This window comes from Pteronotus mesoamericanus, unplaced genomic scaffold, assembly GCF_021234165.1.
Source record: "Pteronotus mesoamericanus isolate MK-2021 breed Mesoamerican mustached bat unplaced genomic scaffold, CSHL_Meso_final contig_182, whole genome shotgun sequence".
Lineage (NCBI taxonomy): Eukaryota > Metazoa > Chordata > Mammalia > Chiroptera > Mormoopidae > Pteronotus > Pteronotus mesoamericanus.
Genome location: NW_026555078.1, coordinates 19,055,044 through 19,071,800, shown reverse-complemented (window position 1 = coordinate 19,071,800; position 16,757 = coordinate 19,055,044). Strand labels below are relative to the sequence as shown.

At 46.3% G+C, this 16,757-nt stretch overlaps 1 protein-coding gene across 2 annotated transcripts in view; it reads right to left on the bottom strand.

Annotated features, from left to right (window-relative positions):
• Positions 1–611: 611 nt before the first annotated feature.
• Positions 612–16,757, bottom strand: part of ZFYVE1 (zinc finger FYVE-type containing 1) — a 46,074-nt gene continuing 29,928 nt past the window's right edge. Inside the window, exons 5-13 of one of the 2 annotated variants that reach the window (XM_054567328.1) lie at positions 11,314–11,420; positions 9,022–9,130; positions 8,357–8,454; positions 8,147–8,264; positions 5,351–5,521; positions 4,442–4,622; positions 3,823–3,936; positions 2,066–2,287; positions 612–1,007 (exon numbers count right to left, since the gene is read on the bottom strand). In XM_054567328.1, the coding sequence (XP_054423303.1) occupies positions 979–1,007; positions 2,066–2,287; positions 3,823–3,936; positions 4,442–4,622; positions 5,351–5,521; positions 8,147–8,264; positions 8,357–8,454; positions 9,022–9,130; positions 11,314–11,420 (1,149 nt within the window). In that variant the 3' untranslated portion in view covers positions 612–978. Of the gene's footprint in view, positions 2,288–3,822; positions 3,937–4,441; positions 4,623–5,350; positions 5,522–8,146; positions 8,265–8,356; positions 8,455–9,021; positions 9,131–11,313; positions 11,421–16,757 lie in introns of both variants that reach the window. The other variant, XM_054567329.1, reaches the window with a different exon arrangement.

Here is a 16,757-nt window from a genome sequence, read left to right as displayed (position 1 = left end):
TCCCCAGGCACTGTGATCCCATAGCTACAGAGTGAAACCCTTGGGGCACAAGTTGTTAAGCAGCTGCTACCACTGCACCACACAGCACCCAACACAGGTTGCCCTACTGGGGACCAGGCCCGCAGAGCTCAGCCTGTGCCGCGGCTCTAAACACCCTTCCCACAACTCCCTGGTCTCACAGCCTCTGTGGAAAGCTCCGGTGAACAGCCAGTACCGGAGACCAGCATGATCAGTGAGCACAGGTGGAGCCCTCTAACAATGAGAACGGCCTTCTTTGACCATCAGCCTGAACATACTCTTAAGGAATATCCACAAGGTTCCCTGTCCAAGTTCGCAAACTGAGCTGGGGCATGCTATCCACCCAAAGCTGGGGAAAAAGCAGCCTGTTGGCATGAGATTAAAACCCCTATGATGGTGGCTTTGTGGTACTTGGCTATGCTTTTTAAGTTCTTGCTAGAGTAATAACCTAAGGAGTTTACAGGTAGAATATGCCCACCACCCTAGAAATATGCCTCACTTGGTTCCTGCTTTGAAAGCTACTTTCCTGTCACCTGGAAAGGGGGAGCCAGACTTACTAAAGAAGTGAAAGGAAAGAGTCAGCACAGCCCATGTTCAGCAGGAAGGTTCCTTTATAACGGAGGATTTGATGATACACAGTCCTGGAGCAGGGCCTCAGCCACGGCCACAGGAGTGAGGGAGCAGGTCTGAGGGCCAAGGCGTTCCAGGGCTCACGTCAGACACTCACACCGGAGTGACTGCCAAGTACCTCCCTGAAGCTCCGCCCACCCACCACCAGTTCAGTCAAGAGCTATGTCACTTTTTAATTCTTCGTTTTTGGCCATTGACGATAAAGTCCAGCATGATGGGATTTCAGCACAACAGTCTCTTTCCAGTCAAGATAGATGTGGATGTCCCAGCTCTTAACGAGAAACAAGTTCATCTGACGTCTCTTGCAAGAACCAGAGAGAATTTTTTTTCTTAATGATCTGTTGTAATATTTATATATACTAAAAAACAAAAAAAAAATTAAAAATAAACAAAACAAAAAAACCCACTAACAGTCCATTCTGTGTTGTTTCCCTGGAAGATTTCTCATGATCACCCCTCTAACAGCTAGAGGGGTCATGTGTCTGGGAAAAAGAATTAAGACACTTCAAAATAAGCAATAAAAATCCTAGTGCAACACTCAGAAGCGGATGATGGGCCTGAGGGGTGGAGGGGAGGGAAGCAGGTGCTCTGTTCAGGAGCAGGGCAGGGCCTTTGGGAAAGCCGAGGGGGTGCAGACGGAAGCAGCAACAAGCAGGAAACACCGCTGGGGAAGGCCCATTTCCTTCCAGGCTCTCCCCAGGTACGAGGGTGTCACATCACCCGCACTTGGACTTCTCAGGGCTGAGGACCCTATCCCTCACCCTCCACCCACTCCGGTGACCTGCACGCTAAGTTGAGTGGTCTCTGAAACGGGCTTAGGCCCAGGACTGGGACCCGGCTCTGGAGGGCCCAGGCAGATCCCTTTCAGGCTCTTCCAAGCCAAGTACCTGGGATGCTCACTTCCTCAGGCAACCAAGAGGCATGATGAGAAAAGGCAAGGAAAGGAGAGGCTTCAAAGGCATGGGAAGAAAAGGTGACTAGCGAACCAGTGGCCTTGTACCTGGCTCGGTTTTATGGGGAAGACCTGCTGCCACTGTCACCTTACCCTTGTGCTGGGGACAGACTGTAGTTAAGTCTTTGCAACCAGCAACAGCCTGAAGATACTCCATATTCTTTTCATATGTCTACATGGGTATATATTTTTATTATTTTTAACTGAAATAAATGCAACAGATTTTATAAGCTGCTCAGTCCCTTGCCCTGAAGGGTTTATGCCTTCGGGCCTGCCACCAGGCTTGCCCCAGCTTGCCATCTGTCCTTCCCCACACCGCGGGAAAGGCCCCAGGATGCGCAGAGGGGGTACACACCACGGCAGGTGACCAGGAGGAGGGCCCACCTCAATGAGACTTCCGTTTCTAACCCTGAGAACCTAAGGAGTTGTGAAGGACTTGGAGAGGGAGCTAGGGTTAAAGATCACCGGGCTTTTTATTGCAGTTGAAGCAGACTCGGACAGGATGGTCCCAGCCTCGGGAAGGGACAGCCCGGCGGTCGTGGGAGCACTCGTCACAGAAGCCCTGTCCGCAGGCCCGGCAGTGGTGCTTGGAGAGCTTGATGCTGAACTCCTTCCGGCAGTTGTGGCAGTGCAGGATCTCGTGGTCGGGCACCCAGTACGCCGGCCTGGCCGCGTCCTTGACCAGACCTGTGGCAGGGAGGGAACCGTGATGGGCGGGACACACGGAACCCAACACCCCGAGTCCCACCCTGCAGGAAGGCATCCTCGGACCCTCCACTGGCTCGCAATCCAACTGCACACGGAGCCACCTACGGAACCTTCAAACATTCAGATGCCTGGTCTCCCCCATACCACCCACGCCAAAATCTTCAGGGCTGGGACTCAGGCACTGAAATTTGCATGTCTGTTAAGCTTGCCAGGTGGCCCTAAGGTACAGCTGCATTAAGAACCACTGGAGTAACAACAAGAAGTTGGACAGTGGAGCCAGGACAGATCTTCATTCAAACCCCAGTTCCATTGAGCACAAGCCAATTAGCAGCTGCAGGGTTACAGAGGTTCTTCTCAGGGCCTTGGCTTGCTCATCTTTAATAATCCACCTTCAAGAGCTGTTATGGGGACTACAAGAAATAACGTGCCTACCACACGGGCCTGGGACCCGATGGCAGGTGAGCACTTGGTGAGCACAGGTGAGCACTTGGTGAGCACAGCTGGCGGCTCTCTGTGCCAAGGGCAGACGCTGCCTCACCCAGTTACCTGTGAGTGCAGATGTAACCTGAACTTCAAGCCTGGGCACATCCATCTAGTCCTGTACCCTGGAGTCAAAAGCTCCTTGCGTGCACATTTTGTGAGCCACAGTAATGAAATCTGCAGCAATTTTCATTACCAGCTGCCCAGGAGTTCCTGGCCTCTTTGCAAAGGGCTGATGTACCCCTGGCCCCGAGAACCCTGCCTAAGCCCTCCACACACTGGTGGGCTTCTCTTCCCATCTTGGTTACAAGTACCCCTCACAACCAAAGGTAAGTAGTTAACTTAAATCTAAATGAATTGGCTGGTGCGGTGGATTAAAGACAGCCACAAATTCACTGATATTCCTGCCCCTCCCTCGAATCTAGGCTGGCTCTGTGCCTACAGAAGATTATAGGCGTGCCAGTTTCCAGGCCCAGGCCTTAGAAGAGACTGGCAGCTTCTACTTGTCTCTTGGAATACTAGCTCTTAGAGCTCTGAGTCACCAGGTAAAAAGTCCAACTACACTGAAGAAACCACACAAAGAAGACTGGAGAATATACGGAGAGAGAGGGCGGGTCTACCGAGCCCTGCCTTCCAGACATCCCTGCCAAGGCCCTGCGTGTTAAGTTAACGTGGCTTGGATCCTCAAGGCCAGTCCAGCTGCTGTCCTGGAATATCAGATAGTAACTCCAGGCAATGCCACTTGAAGCAGAAGAATTACCTTACAGACATGGTAAAATGGTGGTTATTTTAAGTCTTAATATTTTCAGGTAGTTTGTTATGCAGCAACTGGTGGCATAGGAGAACGGCCTCCAGAGATACACGTGAGACCACTAAGGCATTCCGCAGAAGCAAGCAGGTGTCAGTCTTCAGTCAACTGCCTGCTGTCCAACTCAACCTAGGACTGCAAGCCTTTGACAAAATGACAACCCGGGACACTCTGAAACCTTTCATCCCACATACACTACACTCAAGAGAAGCACTGCCAGGCCCACCTAGTGGTATGTCAATGGCTGTCACCACGGCTCCCAAAGTGTTCTGCACAGCCTCGCCCACCTTCCGAGCAATCACTGTCCCGCCTTCATCATCCGCCTGTGCTTCAGTAACATCTGTAGACAATGATAAAGGAAAAGCCGTCAGCCTGTAGTCACTTTCCAAATGGAAAACTCAGAGGGCCACAGCACAGCACTCCTGGATTCTCCTTCCAGGGTACTCCTGTGCTGTCTGGCAGTGGTTGCAAGGGTCTGGGCTATGGGTTGGGTCAGCCCAGATTCTACAACTGCGTGATATGTTAGTCCTTTACCTCAACCTCCCTCTGAAGTGAACCAAAAAGGTTCCAGGAGCATGACCTAGAAACTTCTCCAAGGAGAAGACTCAGTCTAAGCCATGTCTGGTAAACACAGGATAGGATTAACCCTCCTCCCCGACCCCCCTACCAAGGACGAGCACCCCCAGGACTCAGAGAATAACGAGCTAAGACAAAGGGAGCAATTGCTCTCAGAAAAGTGATGCAGTTAGGAACAGTGTTGGGCATATGGGAGCCCAGTTCCCAACATCCAGTACCAAGGAGAGGGGGCCCCCCTCCACCCTAGCAGCACCTGGGCCCCACGTTACCTAACTGGACATTCCTGGCTTCGTAGCAGTTGTCACACACCCGCACAGGCACAGGGCCCCAGCCCCGCTCGGGCACTGGCCGGGTCTTGGATGAACAGCCATCACAGAAGCCCTCCCCACAGGCCCGGCAGTGATGCTTGGTGTCGTTATCTTTAAAGGATGTCGCACACTTGCTGCAGCTCTGTTCCAAGCCCAGAACAAAGAGAGACAGGTATAATTTGTGTCTGCTCAGCTGAGGAAGTTGTCGAAACCCAGGGGGAGGACCACAGGACCACCCTGAAATGGTCCTAACGGAGGGACCCTAAAACCTCCAGCCACATGGAATGCCCGCACTGAAGCACAGCTGCGATGATCATTTTCTTCCAAAAAGTGCCTGGAAAGACTCTCAACTCATCTGGCTGAGTCACAGGGTTCTCAGAAGAGCTAACTCTAGCCAGGGGAAAAACGAGACCTTGTTTTTTAAAGGCTTCGCAAAGGAACCTCTGGGAAGCTGGTGAGGAACGAGTTCCCTGTCACAAAGTATCTGGGCCAACGCTGGGTGCCCCTTTGCTGTGGGTACTGTAGATGTTTATGGATCAAGCCAAGGATGACCCTAAATGATCTCTAAAGGTGCCTTTCCTTCAGAGTCTGTATCTGTGGCCTTATACATCTCATCAATAATGACTGGCCCTTGCAGGTAGGAGAGGTAGAATCCACCACAAAGAAAATACTTGCAGAATAACACAAAGGGAAATCAGTGGGCAAAGAGGACACGGGCTGCGTTAAAGTATCCCCTTTCCTGATACTCTGGGAGCTAACCTGACGGAGCCAAATCCCACGCCTCCCCCACAGAACAATCTTGGGACAGGGTGGAGCGGCAAAGAGAGATGGGCCGTGCCGGGGGTACAGGAGCATCCTGCCGCGCCATACCAGGATCTGGGAGTTGGGCCTCCAGTAGGCTGGGGCTATCTGGTCTGTCAGCCAGGATGTTACAGCCTTGGTGGGCCCAAGGCTAAGCTCAGACACCGACTGAGCCATGAAGTTCACCCCATCCAAGAGGCGCTGGGCAGCATTGTTGTTGTCCTTCAGGAATCCATCGGTCTGAAATGAAAAGGCAGGCCCCCATCATGCTCTGAGTGGAGGCAGTCAAAGGGGAAGGGGAGGGGGGTCTTGGGTGAGTTGCACACTCATCATGGCCAACTCGGAACCACAAACCCCTGGCAAAGAAAAACGGGGACAGGTCAGGAATCCCTCTGGCTTCCAGGCAATACCACACCAGCCAGTCGTTAATGGTTTATTCTCTTCAGGGCAACTAAAAGGCTTGGTCCACAATTGTTCAATTCAGAACTTACTTTACCCATAAGCGAGCTAAATGAGGTCTGTCCAGAAGGTATCCACGCATGTAATGTGAAAAATAGAGACATTTATTGAAGAAGATACAAGAAACATTTATACATAGGACAATGACGCCTTAGTCCCCTTCAAGTTAGGCACCTTGGGACCTCCCGCAGTTCTCCCTATCACCACCAGCTGCCCTGTTGTATTTTCTTGAATCTCATCAACTGTCTGAAATCTCGTCACTTTCAAAGGTGATTTGATTCTGGAAAAGCCAGAAGTTGCAGGGTGAGTCACCTGAGCGATTTAACGTTTCACCAAAATACTCTGCCCGAGACATGATGCATGAGTGGGCAGGTTGTTGTGATGAAGCTGCCAATCACCAGCTGCCCATACCTATGGCCTCCTTAATCATCCGAATAGTTTCCGTGGAGGAATGTTCAAGCTTAACACAAAATTTGATGTAGATTCATTGCTCTGCTCACTCAGTCATTTTGAATACAGCGGCTACACAGTACACATGCTCATTCAACGGCATCCACCACTCCCACTGACTAGTACAGTAAAGCTGTCACTGTTTACGCACACGCATTCTAGTCCACTTTCTTTGGCTGCCAAGCTACGTAGATGTCGCACAAACCATTCTTATTATATTAATAATGGCTGGACTTTTTCTGGACAGACCTCATACAATCCAGAAGACACTCGTGTAATGATGATACCTCCTACAGGAAGTCCCCCACCCCAGGCCGCGTTAGAAGCCCTTCCTCTCAATTCCTCTAGTACCTGTATATCTCCAGGAATCCTATTTCCATGGGTAAGTGCAGTATCTCTTTATGGACTTGATCCTATTAGATTATAAACTCTTGGAGAACAATAACCTATCTTTTTCATTTTTGTATTTCTTCTAAGTATCTAGTTCAATTGCAAGCACATGACATTCAACAACTTACGTTAAAATAATGAATGAATGAGTGAATGAACAGAAAGGGAGGAGCCTGTATTTCCCTAATTTCAAGGACTATGAGGAGTACAGCCAAAAAGTAAACTATAGCATTACTGTTTTCTTGGACTATAAACTATCTTGCCATAGAGTGGTTAACTTTTACAAGAAAGAACTAATGCCAATCAAAAACCAAAAGACAGCCCTGGCTGGTGTGGCTCAGTAGATTGAGTGCCAGCCTGTGAACTAAAGGGCCACCTGTTCAATACCCAGTCAGGGCGCATGCCTGGGTTGTGGGCTGGGTCCCCGGTAGGGGGCGTGCAAGAGGCAACCACACTTTGATGTTTCTCTCCCTCTTTTCCCCTCTCTCTAAAAGTAAGTAAAGAAAATCTTTAAAAATAAATAAACACACTTTGTGAGAAAATTACACTAGTGTTAAGGCCGCATTAAATCTATGGAACAGAACGGCCTGGACCACCATGCCAATGGGGCTGGCTCCAGAAATGAGGCCACACCCTGGTAACAAGTTTCAGCGGGGCTGGGGGCTGGGGAGAGGAGCAAAACAATAAAGGTCTGCCAGTTTTATGGTGCCTGAAGGGTCCAGGAAAGTTCAAAGTTGGGTCTGCAGATAGGCCTCTTGGGCTGACGAGTAGCTTTAGAAATCACCCAGTGAGGGGAACATCACCAATTAAAATGAATCCTTTTGAGAAAACTGCCTATCATTTCTCCATGACAAAAAAAAAATTGGATATGTTGTGATTTATGGGTCATTCCAAGTGTGAATTGTGGTTTAATCCAAAATGAGAGCAACATATCAATGCCTCATAAACAGATTTTTTCCCCCAACAACTTTCAAAAGTCAAATTAAAAACTAGTAAGAATCTATAGTAATCCTACTTCTTAGAGTATATGCCAAGAAAATTTCCAAAACAAGGAAATGGCTTTCTTACCTAAGATGGTCACTATAGCATTTTCTTTGATAATCAAAAAACCTCAAAAAAACAGTGTGAATGTTTAAAAAGGGAACAGAGAATCAAACTATAACACACAGTGACTACAAATAAGAATCATGAAGAGTGGGAGCAATGTGGAAATAAAATTGTGGTATGAGAAAAATGGCAGATAAATGGCATGTTAATTATAACTACATATATCTAAACATCTGCGTCTGGAAAATGAGAAGAATATGAAAAAATGAAGTTTTATTTGCTAAGGTAGTATAACTACAGATCAATTTTTTATTTATTTAAAATTGTGCTCCTAATATTTATGCAAAAAGAAATGAAAGGACAACCTAAAACAAGAAAGGTTCTCCGGAGCCTGCCCTCCTAAACCACCAACATACTGAAATGCATGGTTAACTTTCATTCCAAACAAGTTCCACTTCTCCACACACATGAATAACTGAATGATGCAAGAGAAAGAAGAATAAAAAAAGCTGCTCTTACTCCAGGCCACACATGTACAATCTCTGTCCGCACCACCGTGTCCACAGGATCTTGGTTCCCAAACCAGTATTGCCGGCTACGATAGACCACGCCGCAGTTAGGACATTCGATCACATACCTACAAGGAATGCAAATAGATACTATTACCCAGCCGGGCGCCTGGGGAGACGAACACACCAAACAACCCTTAGCTATGTGGTTTAAACTCACCCAGACCAGGCATATTTTGCAAGACCCATCCAGGGGGAGTCGGTGGAAGCAGATGTCTTGGGCACTACGCTGACTTCCTTGCCTCTCTCATAGCAGGCCTGCAACATGGAGCACTCTGCCAGCTTCTTCTCTGTACACCAGCCCCATGGCCTCTTCACATCCCTGTGCAGCTCCCCCTCCCCACAAACCATACCAGCTAAGGGTTTACTGACCCTAAGTTTAGCACATCACAAGAAAGTTCATTTCAGTAAAGAAGCCAGTATCCCGAATGGTCATGAATTTAATGTACACCCATCCTGGGCCCCAAAACTGAGCTGTAAAACTATACACCCGCCACAGACAGAAGAAATAAAAACTGGGTTCCTGAAGAGCACTTCCATTCTTAAGAGGAACACATAGTCAATGTATAGAACCCCTGCATTCAAGTTCAAGAGAAGGAGGGGAAAATAAGCTTAAAACAAGCAGACAAACAAAAAAACCATGAGGCCCCCGTAACAAAGGCATGAGAGTTCTTTTGATTAGAGCTGGGGGGAAGTTTCAGAGATACTCAATTTGAATGTCAGATGCTTGGAGATGCAGCAAAGGTGCCCCAGGCCAGTCTTTCCAAAAGGACAGTGTGACCAGCAAGCCAGCTGCTGAAGCAGGGAGGAGCCTGGAGAACTCACCTTGCAGGTGTAAACTCGGTTGTCATACTGGTGGGAGTAACTGCAGCGGCTCTTGGCTTCGTGAGGTACTCCTTCTTTCCCATGATTCATGCTGTTCTTACATCCAGCCCTGAGTGAAGCCCAAAAGCTGACAATGAGGCAGCCAAAGAAGCTAAGCTACTTATGCAGAAGACTCTGATTCTGAGCCAGACACAGGGCCAAAATCAGACCTTGGTTATTAACTAGGCCCCAAATTCAGAGCACAGAGAGGGCAGTCTGTCTCGGAAACCCACGTGCCTCTCTTCTGCTGGCAATCAACATCACCACAAAGGTAAAGCAATTATTACTCTTGTATGAGGAGAAAAAGAGAAATAGGAAATTCTTCTCAGAAAAACCACCTGGCCCCTCAGTAGGAATAGAGGAGCCAGAAGATACCAATTTGACAAGAGATTAATCCTGAATGGCTCTTAGGAAATTAAAAAATCCAAACAGCCCTGGCTGGGTGGCTCAGTTGGTTGGAGTATCGTCCCGTACACCAAGAGGTTGCGGGTTTGATTCCCGGTCAGGGCACATACCTAGGTTGGAGGTTTGATCCCTGGTTGGGGATCATATGGGAGGCAACAAATCGATGTTTCTCTCTCACATTGATGTCTCTCTCTCTCTCTAAAGTCAATAAATATATCCTCAGGTGAGGATTAAAAAAAGTCCAAACAGCATCAAATAAGTAAACAGGCTGTTGAGGTGCCAAACAAAAACCAACCCCCAACATTTGTCAATGCACTAAGAGGAAGCTTAAGCTGGACAAGAATACCTTCCAAACGCACAGTGAGCTCTGCAATCCTGACGACACAAAAACAGAGTTCAGAACTTTAGAATTTCCCTGTGGTAGAAGGGAGAATTCTTGAAACCCTGCTGAAGCTCAGTTAGAATGGAAAAGCAATGATCCAACAGAGCCTAAACCCCTTATGCTGGGCTCATGGGGCAAATGACAAGGAAGGTAAGTTACATGGGCAACTAATAACCCTCTTTCCAAGACAATCTTTAGTTCTCCCTACCCCAGACTATAGAATCCAAGACCCAAGTCCTTTCCACAAATTCAGAGCCAAATGGTTCAGTGCCCAGCAGGTGGCCTACAGGGTTCAATGCAAAAAGGCTATTCATAACAGAAAAGGCTCAGGTGCCCCCTCCTACAGACAGGCAAATGTGGAGGGCATGGGCAGTGAGCAAGGACAATACACTGGGGCGGGGGTGGAAGGGTGGGGAGTGAGTGTCTACACATGGAGACTACTGTCTGACTGTGACACTCTGCATTTAAATCCCCCGGGCTTCATCAGGCAAGTCACCAGTGAGTTTAATAGCCATCAACAGCTCAAATGAACCCAGAGACCCTCCAAGTGTGGTCCCCAACCAGCAACATCAGCATCACCTGAAAACTTATCAGAAGTGCAAATTCTCTGACCCTACATCAGACCTACTACATCAAACTGTGGGGGCAAGGCCCAACAATCTGCTTTAACATGTCCTCCAGGTCTTTCTGATGCGTGCTACGTTTGAGATTCACTGCTCTGGTCCCCAGACCAGCATCACAGGAATCACTCAGAAGCTTGTCAGAAATGCAGAATCTCACCCAGACCTGCTGGTCCGGAATCTGCATTTTAACAAAATCACAAAGTAATGCATACAGACATTGAAGTTTGAGAAACAAGGCTCAGGTTACACATTAGAATCTCAGGAGCCTTTTAAATGTACCAGTACCAACGCCCCACCCCAGATCCATTAAATCAGTCTTCCTAGGGGTGGGGCCCAGGCCTGGATAATTTTGAAAGCTCCCTGGATAATTCTAATGTGCTCTAAGCATTGGCCCTCACAGTGAAAGGAATCAGCTAGGATTGATACGGGCCACAGTGCTTTGTACACTGGGGTATCGAATATTAGTTGAAGAAATGGATTAACTATGATCGAAAGCCCGGGTTGGAGAAACGTAAAAAAACCGGCAACCTGAATCCTGAAGTTTTCTATAGTAAAAACTGTCCAAACCAGAAGCGAGTTAATTTCACATCTAAACTAGGCTGAAATTTTCAGGGCATTCTTTATAAGCATGCGTCCTGGAATCTCGTACAACCTCAAAGTATGGTCCCCCGACCACCAGGAACACGTGGGAACTTGGAAATCACCATCTCAGGCCCCACTCCGTCTGTGAATCAGAACCTGCAATTTAACCAGACCCCGGGTGATCTGCATGCACCCTGAAGTCTGAGACACACCGTTCTGAGTCTCTTTTCCCAAGATGGGGAGATGGCTGGCCTCACTTACCCACAGCTGAGGCACAAGGAGGAGCAGGTGAAGTACTCATCTGGAAAAAAGGAGCTGTGCGCCATCTGGTCATCGGGGATCTCACCGCTGAAGCGGTCACTCAATGCCTGGCGGGAGGAAAGGTGACATGAGGCACTCAGCAGAGAGCCCTGTGCTTTGACCCTTCCACCACTTGCCTTTCTAAGATCCCCTCACTGCTGGCTTATTTCTTACAGGCTCCACAGCAGGAAGAGGGAACTTACCGTCACCCTCCTTGGCCCAACCTGCACCAATCCTCACCACAGGAATCCTCAGAAAGAACCAGCCATTTTCCAAGTGGTTTGGAAGTGAGCAAAGTCACTGTTATCTCCTAATTACCTCGGAGGTTACGAACACCTCACATACTCAGTCTTTCATTCAAAACCACTGCAGATATTGATTAATGCCCACTTCATCCTTGTGAAGCTGAGACCAAGAAACCAAGGCCTGAGAAAGTGGCTCATCTTTAGGTCAGAAGCAGAGCGGAGCAGTGAGCGGGGAGTTTCGTGGGCTTCTATCCAGTTCTAACCACAGGCACATATTTAAGAGTTCTCTAGGCCACAGGGCTATCCCAAAGTAGAAAAATGTGTCATCAGCCAAAAAACAAGGAAGTATTATTACAGTGTTTGGCAGCCTTTTATCAACTACACTAACCTAAAAACCAACAAAGGACCCAAACAAATGCCAAAAAGAAAGATGAAGTATTTGCAGAGGCAAAGTGAAAATTTTACGTTGAAGGGCACTTCCATTTCTAATCCTGTTTTCACACATTATACTATATTGAAACTATTCTTCAGGCTGGTATTTTTCCCCCCTGCCAGGCCCTTAGTCATATGTAGTGGAAAAAGTTATCTAAATTAATAGAAATGTGCTTTGTAGACTTCAAAAAAATCATTAAAGGCATACAGTTCCGAGCTTCTAACTTTCAGTTTCCCATTCTGAGGCAGCCAGGCACTATTCATGAGAGCACAAGGAAAAGTAGCCTAAAACAACAGGACAAGACGTTACTTACTTTGGTAAAAAGGCAAAAGAAATTTTAAGATGAGATTAGAAAAAGGGCAGATTAGGTTTTAAACTAAGGTTCTAAAGCTCTGAAAGCAGTTTCACTTAGTGAGAACTAATTTGTTAAAGTTCCTTGTCCTTTTTTCAATGAAGTCTTAATACCATGAGCTGCAAACTCAGGTGTTTACAAAGCCAAGTGATACCAATGTGGAGTCAGGTCAGGTGTAGAATGCAAGTAGACGCAAGGGATGTTTCACACTGAGGATGCATGACTCACCTAACGACACTCAAATGCAGCTTCCACAAGGACAACGCACAGCCCACAAAACATCATCTACCAGCAATGGCCAACCAAGTTGGCGGTCCTTGACTTAAGACACCCCCAGAAAAGATCTGACAAGTAATGTACATGTAAGTCCTGTCATCTTGCAGTTAATTTTTTACATATTAATTTAGGGAGAACACTAAGATTCTGAAAGATAAATGAAATATATATGAATATTAAAGAGAATAAATGAGAAGCAAGGCAAGTAGGGTCACTCACTAGCCCACATTGTTCTCCACTCCCTTACTTCTTAACGTGACCCATCTTCGGGGGATTTTTTTGGTTTCACCTCTTCTGTGAAGCCTTCTCGACCACTTTTCTCTGAAGGCCTGTTGTACTCAACACCTAAACTAGTACTGAGTAATTAGGCACTGATGCAAAGCTATGGGCCTGCTTTGTTTCATCTCTCAGACTAGATCATCAATGTTATGAAAGAAGTTCCCTACCATTATATCCTCTAACTCCTAGTGAAGGCCCTAACAGGTACCTAACTAGAACCTCTGGCATGAAGTACCCCAGCACCAACCCACCCTCTCCCAATGCACGCGCCAACCCCTGCCCTCCCCTCCAAGAGGCTCTGCCTCTGCACCAGCCTTCATCCCCCAGGCCCACAGGCCCTCTCTCATTTTACGTTAACTACTCCAACTGGCCAGACTACTGAGAACTCTTAAGGCTGTATTTCTCACAGCTGTGTGCTTAACTCTCTGGGGGGCTAGCTGATGGGAAATAGAGCATTATCTTCCTAATGCATCAATTTACTGAAAAGATCTGGGGAGCAAGTTATTTTTACCTAAAAAATAAATATGGATATAATATGAAACTAAGTGGAAAATTTGCAGAAATTGAACATGAGCCCCCGCCCCTCCCCGGCACCGGCCAAAGTTATTTCAGGTTTTAGTTGGCACCTATTTTCTCACCCACAAAATAGTACCTTCCTCAGTAAGGGACTTCATGGGATACACTGTAAGGATCAAATGAAGTTACCCATACAGAGCACTTGGCACAGGCTGAGAGCTCAGAAAATGTTAGCTGCCATTATTAATATCATTTTTATTGCTTTTTTTCTGCTGAGGATTTTATTTGCTTCCTTAGATACCCTCACTCCCTAACCCAGATAATGCAGGAGATATAAGAGCTTCTCTCTATGACGTCTCGTTAGTCCCCATGGTTGCTTGCAGGTGTGGGTGAATGCAGTTAAGTCCTCACTTGAGGTCATCAATAGATTCCTGGACTTGAAGAGAAATGACAGATAATGAAACCAATTTTACCATAGGCTCATTGATACAAATGAGTTAAGTCTGCAGCATCTCATCAACATCATAACAAAACGTTTAACAAGACATTATTTGAGGACCTGCTATATTTAGCTGCAAAAAGATGCTGTGTATCTAATCAAGTGATAAAGTTAGAAAGAGAGAGAACTAAGGAATGTAGAAGCTACTAAAGAGGTATAGGGAAAAGCAAAGAGAAGCATTTTTAGCCCCAGAATTTTTTCTTCTACGTGGGTAACTAAAAGGATAAGCTAAGAACTAACTTGTCTTAGGGAAAATAATATGTTTAGTATGAGTTCAACAGTTGGTTGAATTTGGAGGCAGGGAATGCCACTCCCCAGTAAATATAAAATTGCAGCCCAATAACAGTTGACAGTACACGGTTCTTTCCAAAACCCAAATGGCCTGGTTCACTCCTCTGAAAGTTCTTCAGAAAAATGGGGGCATTTCCAAGTATTGTATCTCAAAGTTTGGCATGAAACAACCTGTGACTTGATTCCCATGGTACATATGCCCATGGAACCTCCATCGCTGCCTGCCTTTAACAAATTAACTATTGGCTTGTGCTTCCAAGGCAACAGTAACCCCTTATGACATCAGAAAGAGAACTCCTAGACTAGCCAGGCTCATCAATTCATATGCTGTTCACCCATCCTCCCAAATGCTGGGAAATACAGAAAGCATCTTACTTCCCTTGCAAGTCACTGAAGTAATGAATCAGACCTTGACAAGCTTCAGGAAGAAGTAACATGAATCAAGAGTATGGGGATATTCAGTAACTTAAAAAAACACAAGAAAAAACCTGATGTTAGTGTGTTTTAGATATGAGGGTAAGGAGAAACTGTCCTCGTTCCTCTATAACCTGATTGTTCCTGTCGAGCATAGACACTACCACCTAATCCATACACTTTGTCTTTCAAAAATTCCAAACCTCACATCATTCCAGGGTTTCTTGGCTTTTCTCTTCCTCCTGATGTCCCAAAGCTGTGGGAGAAAGGCAGGGCAGAAACTCCCCTGAACAAGCTTGGAAAAGCATTTGAGGTAAGTCTGGAAAAGGTTGCCTGGAGACCAGCTGATCTTGAATTTTAGTTGTCCTGACAACGGTATGGCTCTTTCTCTAGAACCTAAAAGGTTAACCTCAGTCATCAAGGGCTAGCAGTGAATTTTCTGATTCCAAATGGACTCTTAGGCAATCAATGGTCCCAACCCCACCGTAATATAGTAACTGCATAAATACTTAATAAATGCATCCTGATGTGGTAGAATTGGAAAGATGGAATTTCTACATTTTGAGATCAGAGACTAGAAGAGGTTATTATATAAAACCTACACAAATTCACCTTTATTTTTTAAATATTTTATTTATTTATTTATTTATTTAGAGAGAAGGTAAGGGAGGGAGAAAGAATGGGAGAGAAACATGGATGTGGGAGAGAAACATCAGTTTGCCTCTCACACAGCCCGCACTGGGGACCTGGCCTGCAACCCAGGCATGTGCCCTGACAGGGAATCGCACGAGAGACCTTTCGGTTCGCAGGCGGGTGCTCAATCCACCAAGCCACACCAGCGAGGGCACAAATTCAACTTTAAAATGATTCTCTCAATTATTCAGAACTGGAATACAGACAACAGCAGTTAATATTCAATTCCCTTATTCAACAGGGATCTGAGCATCTATTTTCTTTAAACAGGTTTACCTGCTCACTCAAGGTATGCTCTGCCTGTAGGTGTCTGGGCTGTTGCTACAATGGAACCTGATTAAAGGAGTGAGTGGTCAGGAAGCGGGAAATAACCCAGCTGGGAAAGAGGCACTGGGGCCTGGTCCATGATGTGGCAGGAAGAGTGATCAGGTCGGCAAGATTAATGAGGAAACATGGATGAACCATTAAAGCAGAAAGTGACTGCATCTCTCTCTCTCTCTCTCTCTCTCTCTCTCTCTCTCTCTCTCTCTCTCTCTCATTCACACACACACACACACACACACACACACGCATGCATGCATAAACACACATACTCTACAAACTCTTCAATCTTTCTCATTAATCACATTTCCTGTTCAACAATGACCATGAAAAGTAGCACTTGGGCTCCCTTTGAGTCCAATAGTGCTATATCAATCAGGTGGAACCTCATAAATAAGATGCAGCTAAAATTTTTTTAAAGGTATACCAATGGCATTAAAAAGAATGAGGTATATATTATGTACTAACATATAGAGATAACCAAGATGCAGAGAATGATAATCAGAGAATTAACAACCTCTAATGTAAAGTGAATTAAAACAACCACCTAAACAAAAAACAAAAACAATTTTTTCAAAGACTTGAGTAGATTTCAAGAACCCCACAACTACCTGAGGGAGAGCTCAAAACATATGCTTAAACAGGTAACTCCTTCACAGACAAAAGCAGTGGGTCCCACACCTCAGTACAGCATAGCCCCTACATCAGAGAGTTCTGGTGAGACCCCCAGGACACCAGTTACTAATAATAACTCCAGCCGAGGAGGCTCAGTTTAATCACAGAAAGCTTCGTGATTCCTATCACCTCCTAAGAACACAGTACAATTGTTTTTCTCAAAGTGCCCAACCACCTGGCCTGGAGGAGGCCACCCAAGTCTCCTGAAGGTAAAATTCCTGAGCACCAATTACTGCTTACGGCACTCAGTGTCCCCCATGGTCTTATCTAAACATTAACCAACCTATTGGCCTCTTTGTCAAAACTCATACTGACCAGATTTACAGCCCTTTGTATAACACAGTATGGATTCAGTCTTTTGAGAATGTTTGCAATACTTAGGTGTGATCTTCCACTGTGACTACCTTTGAG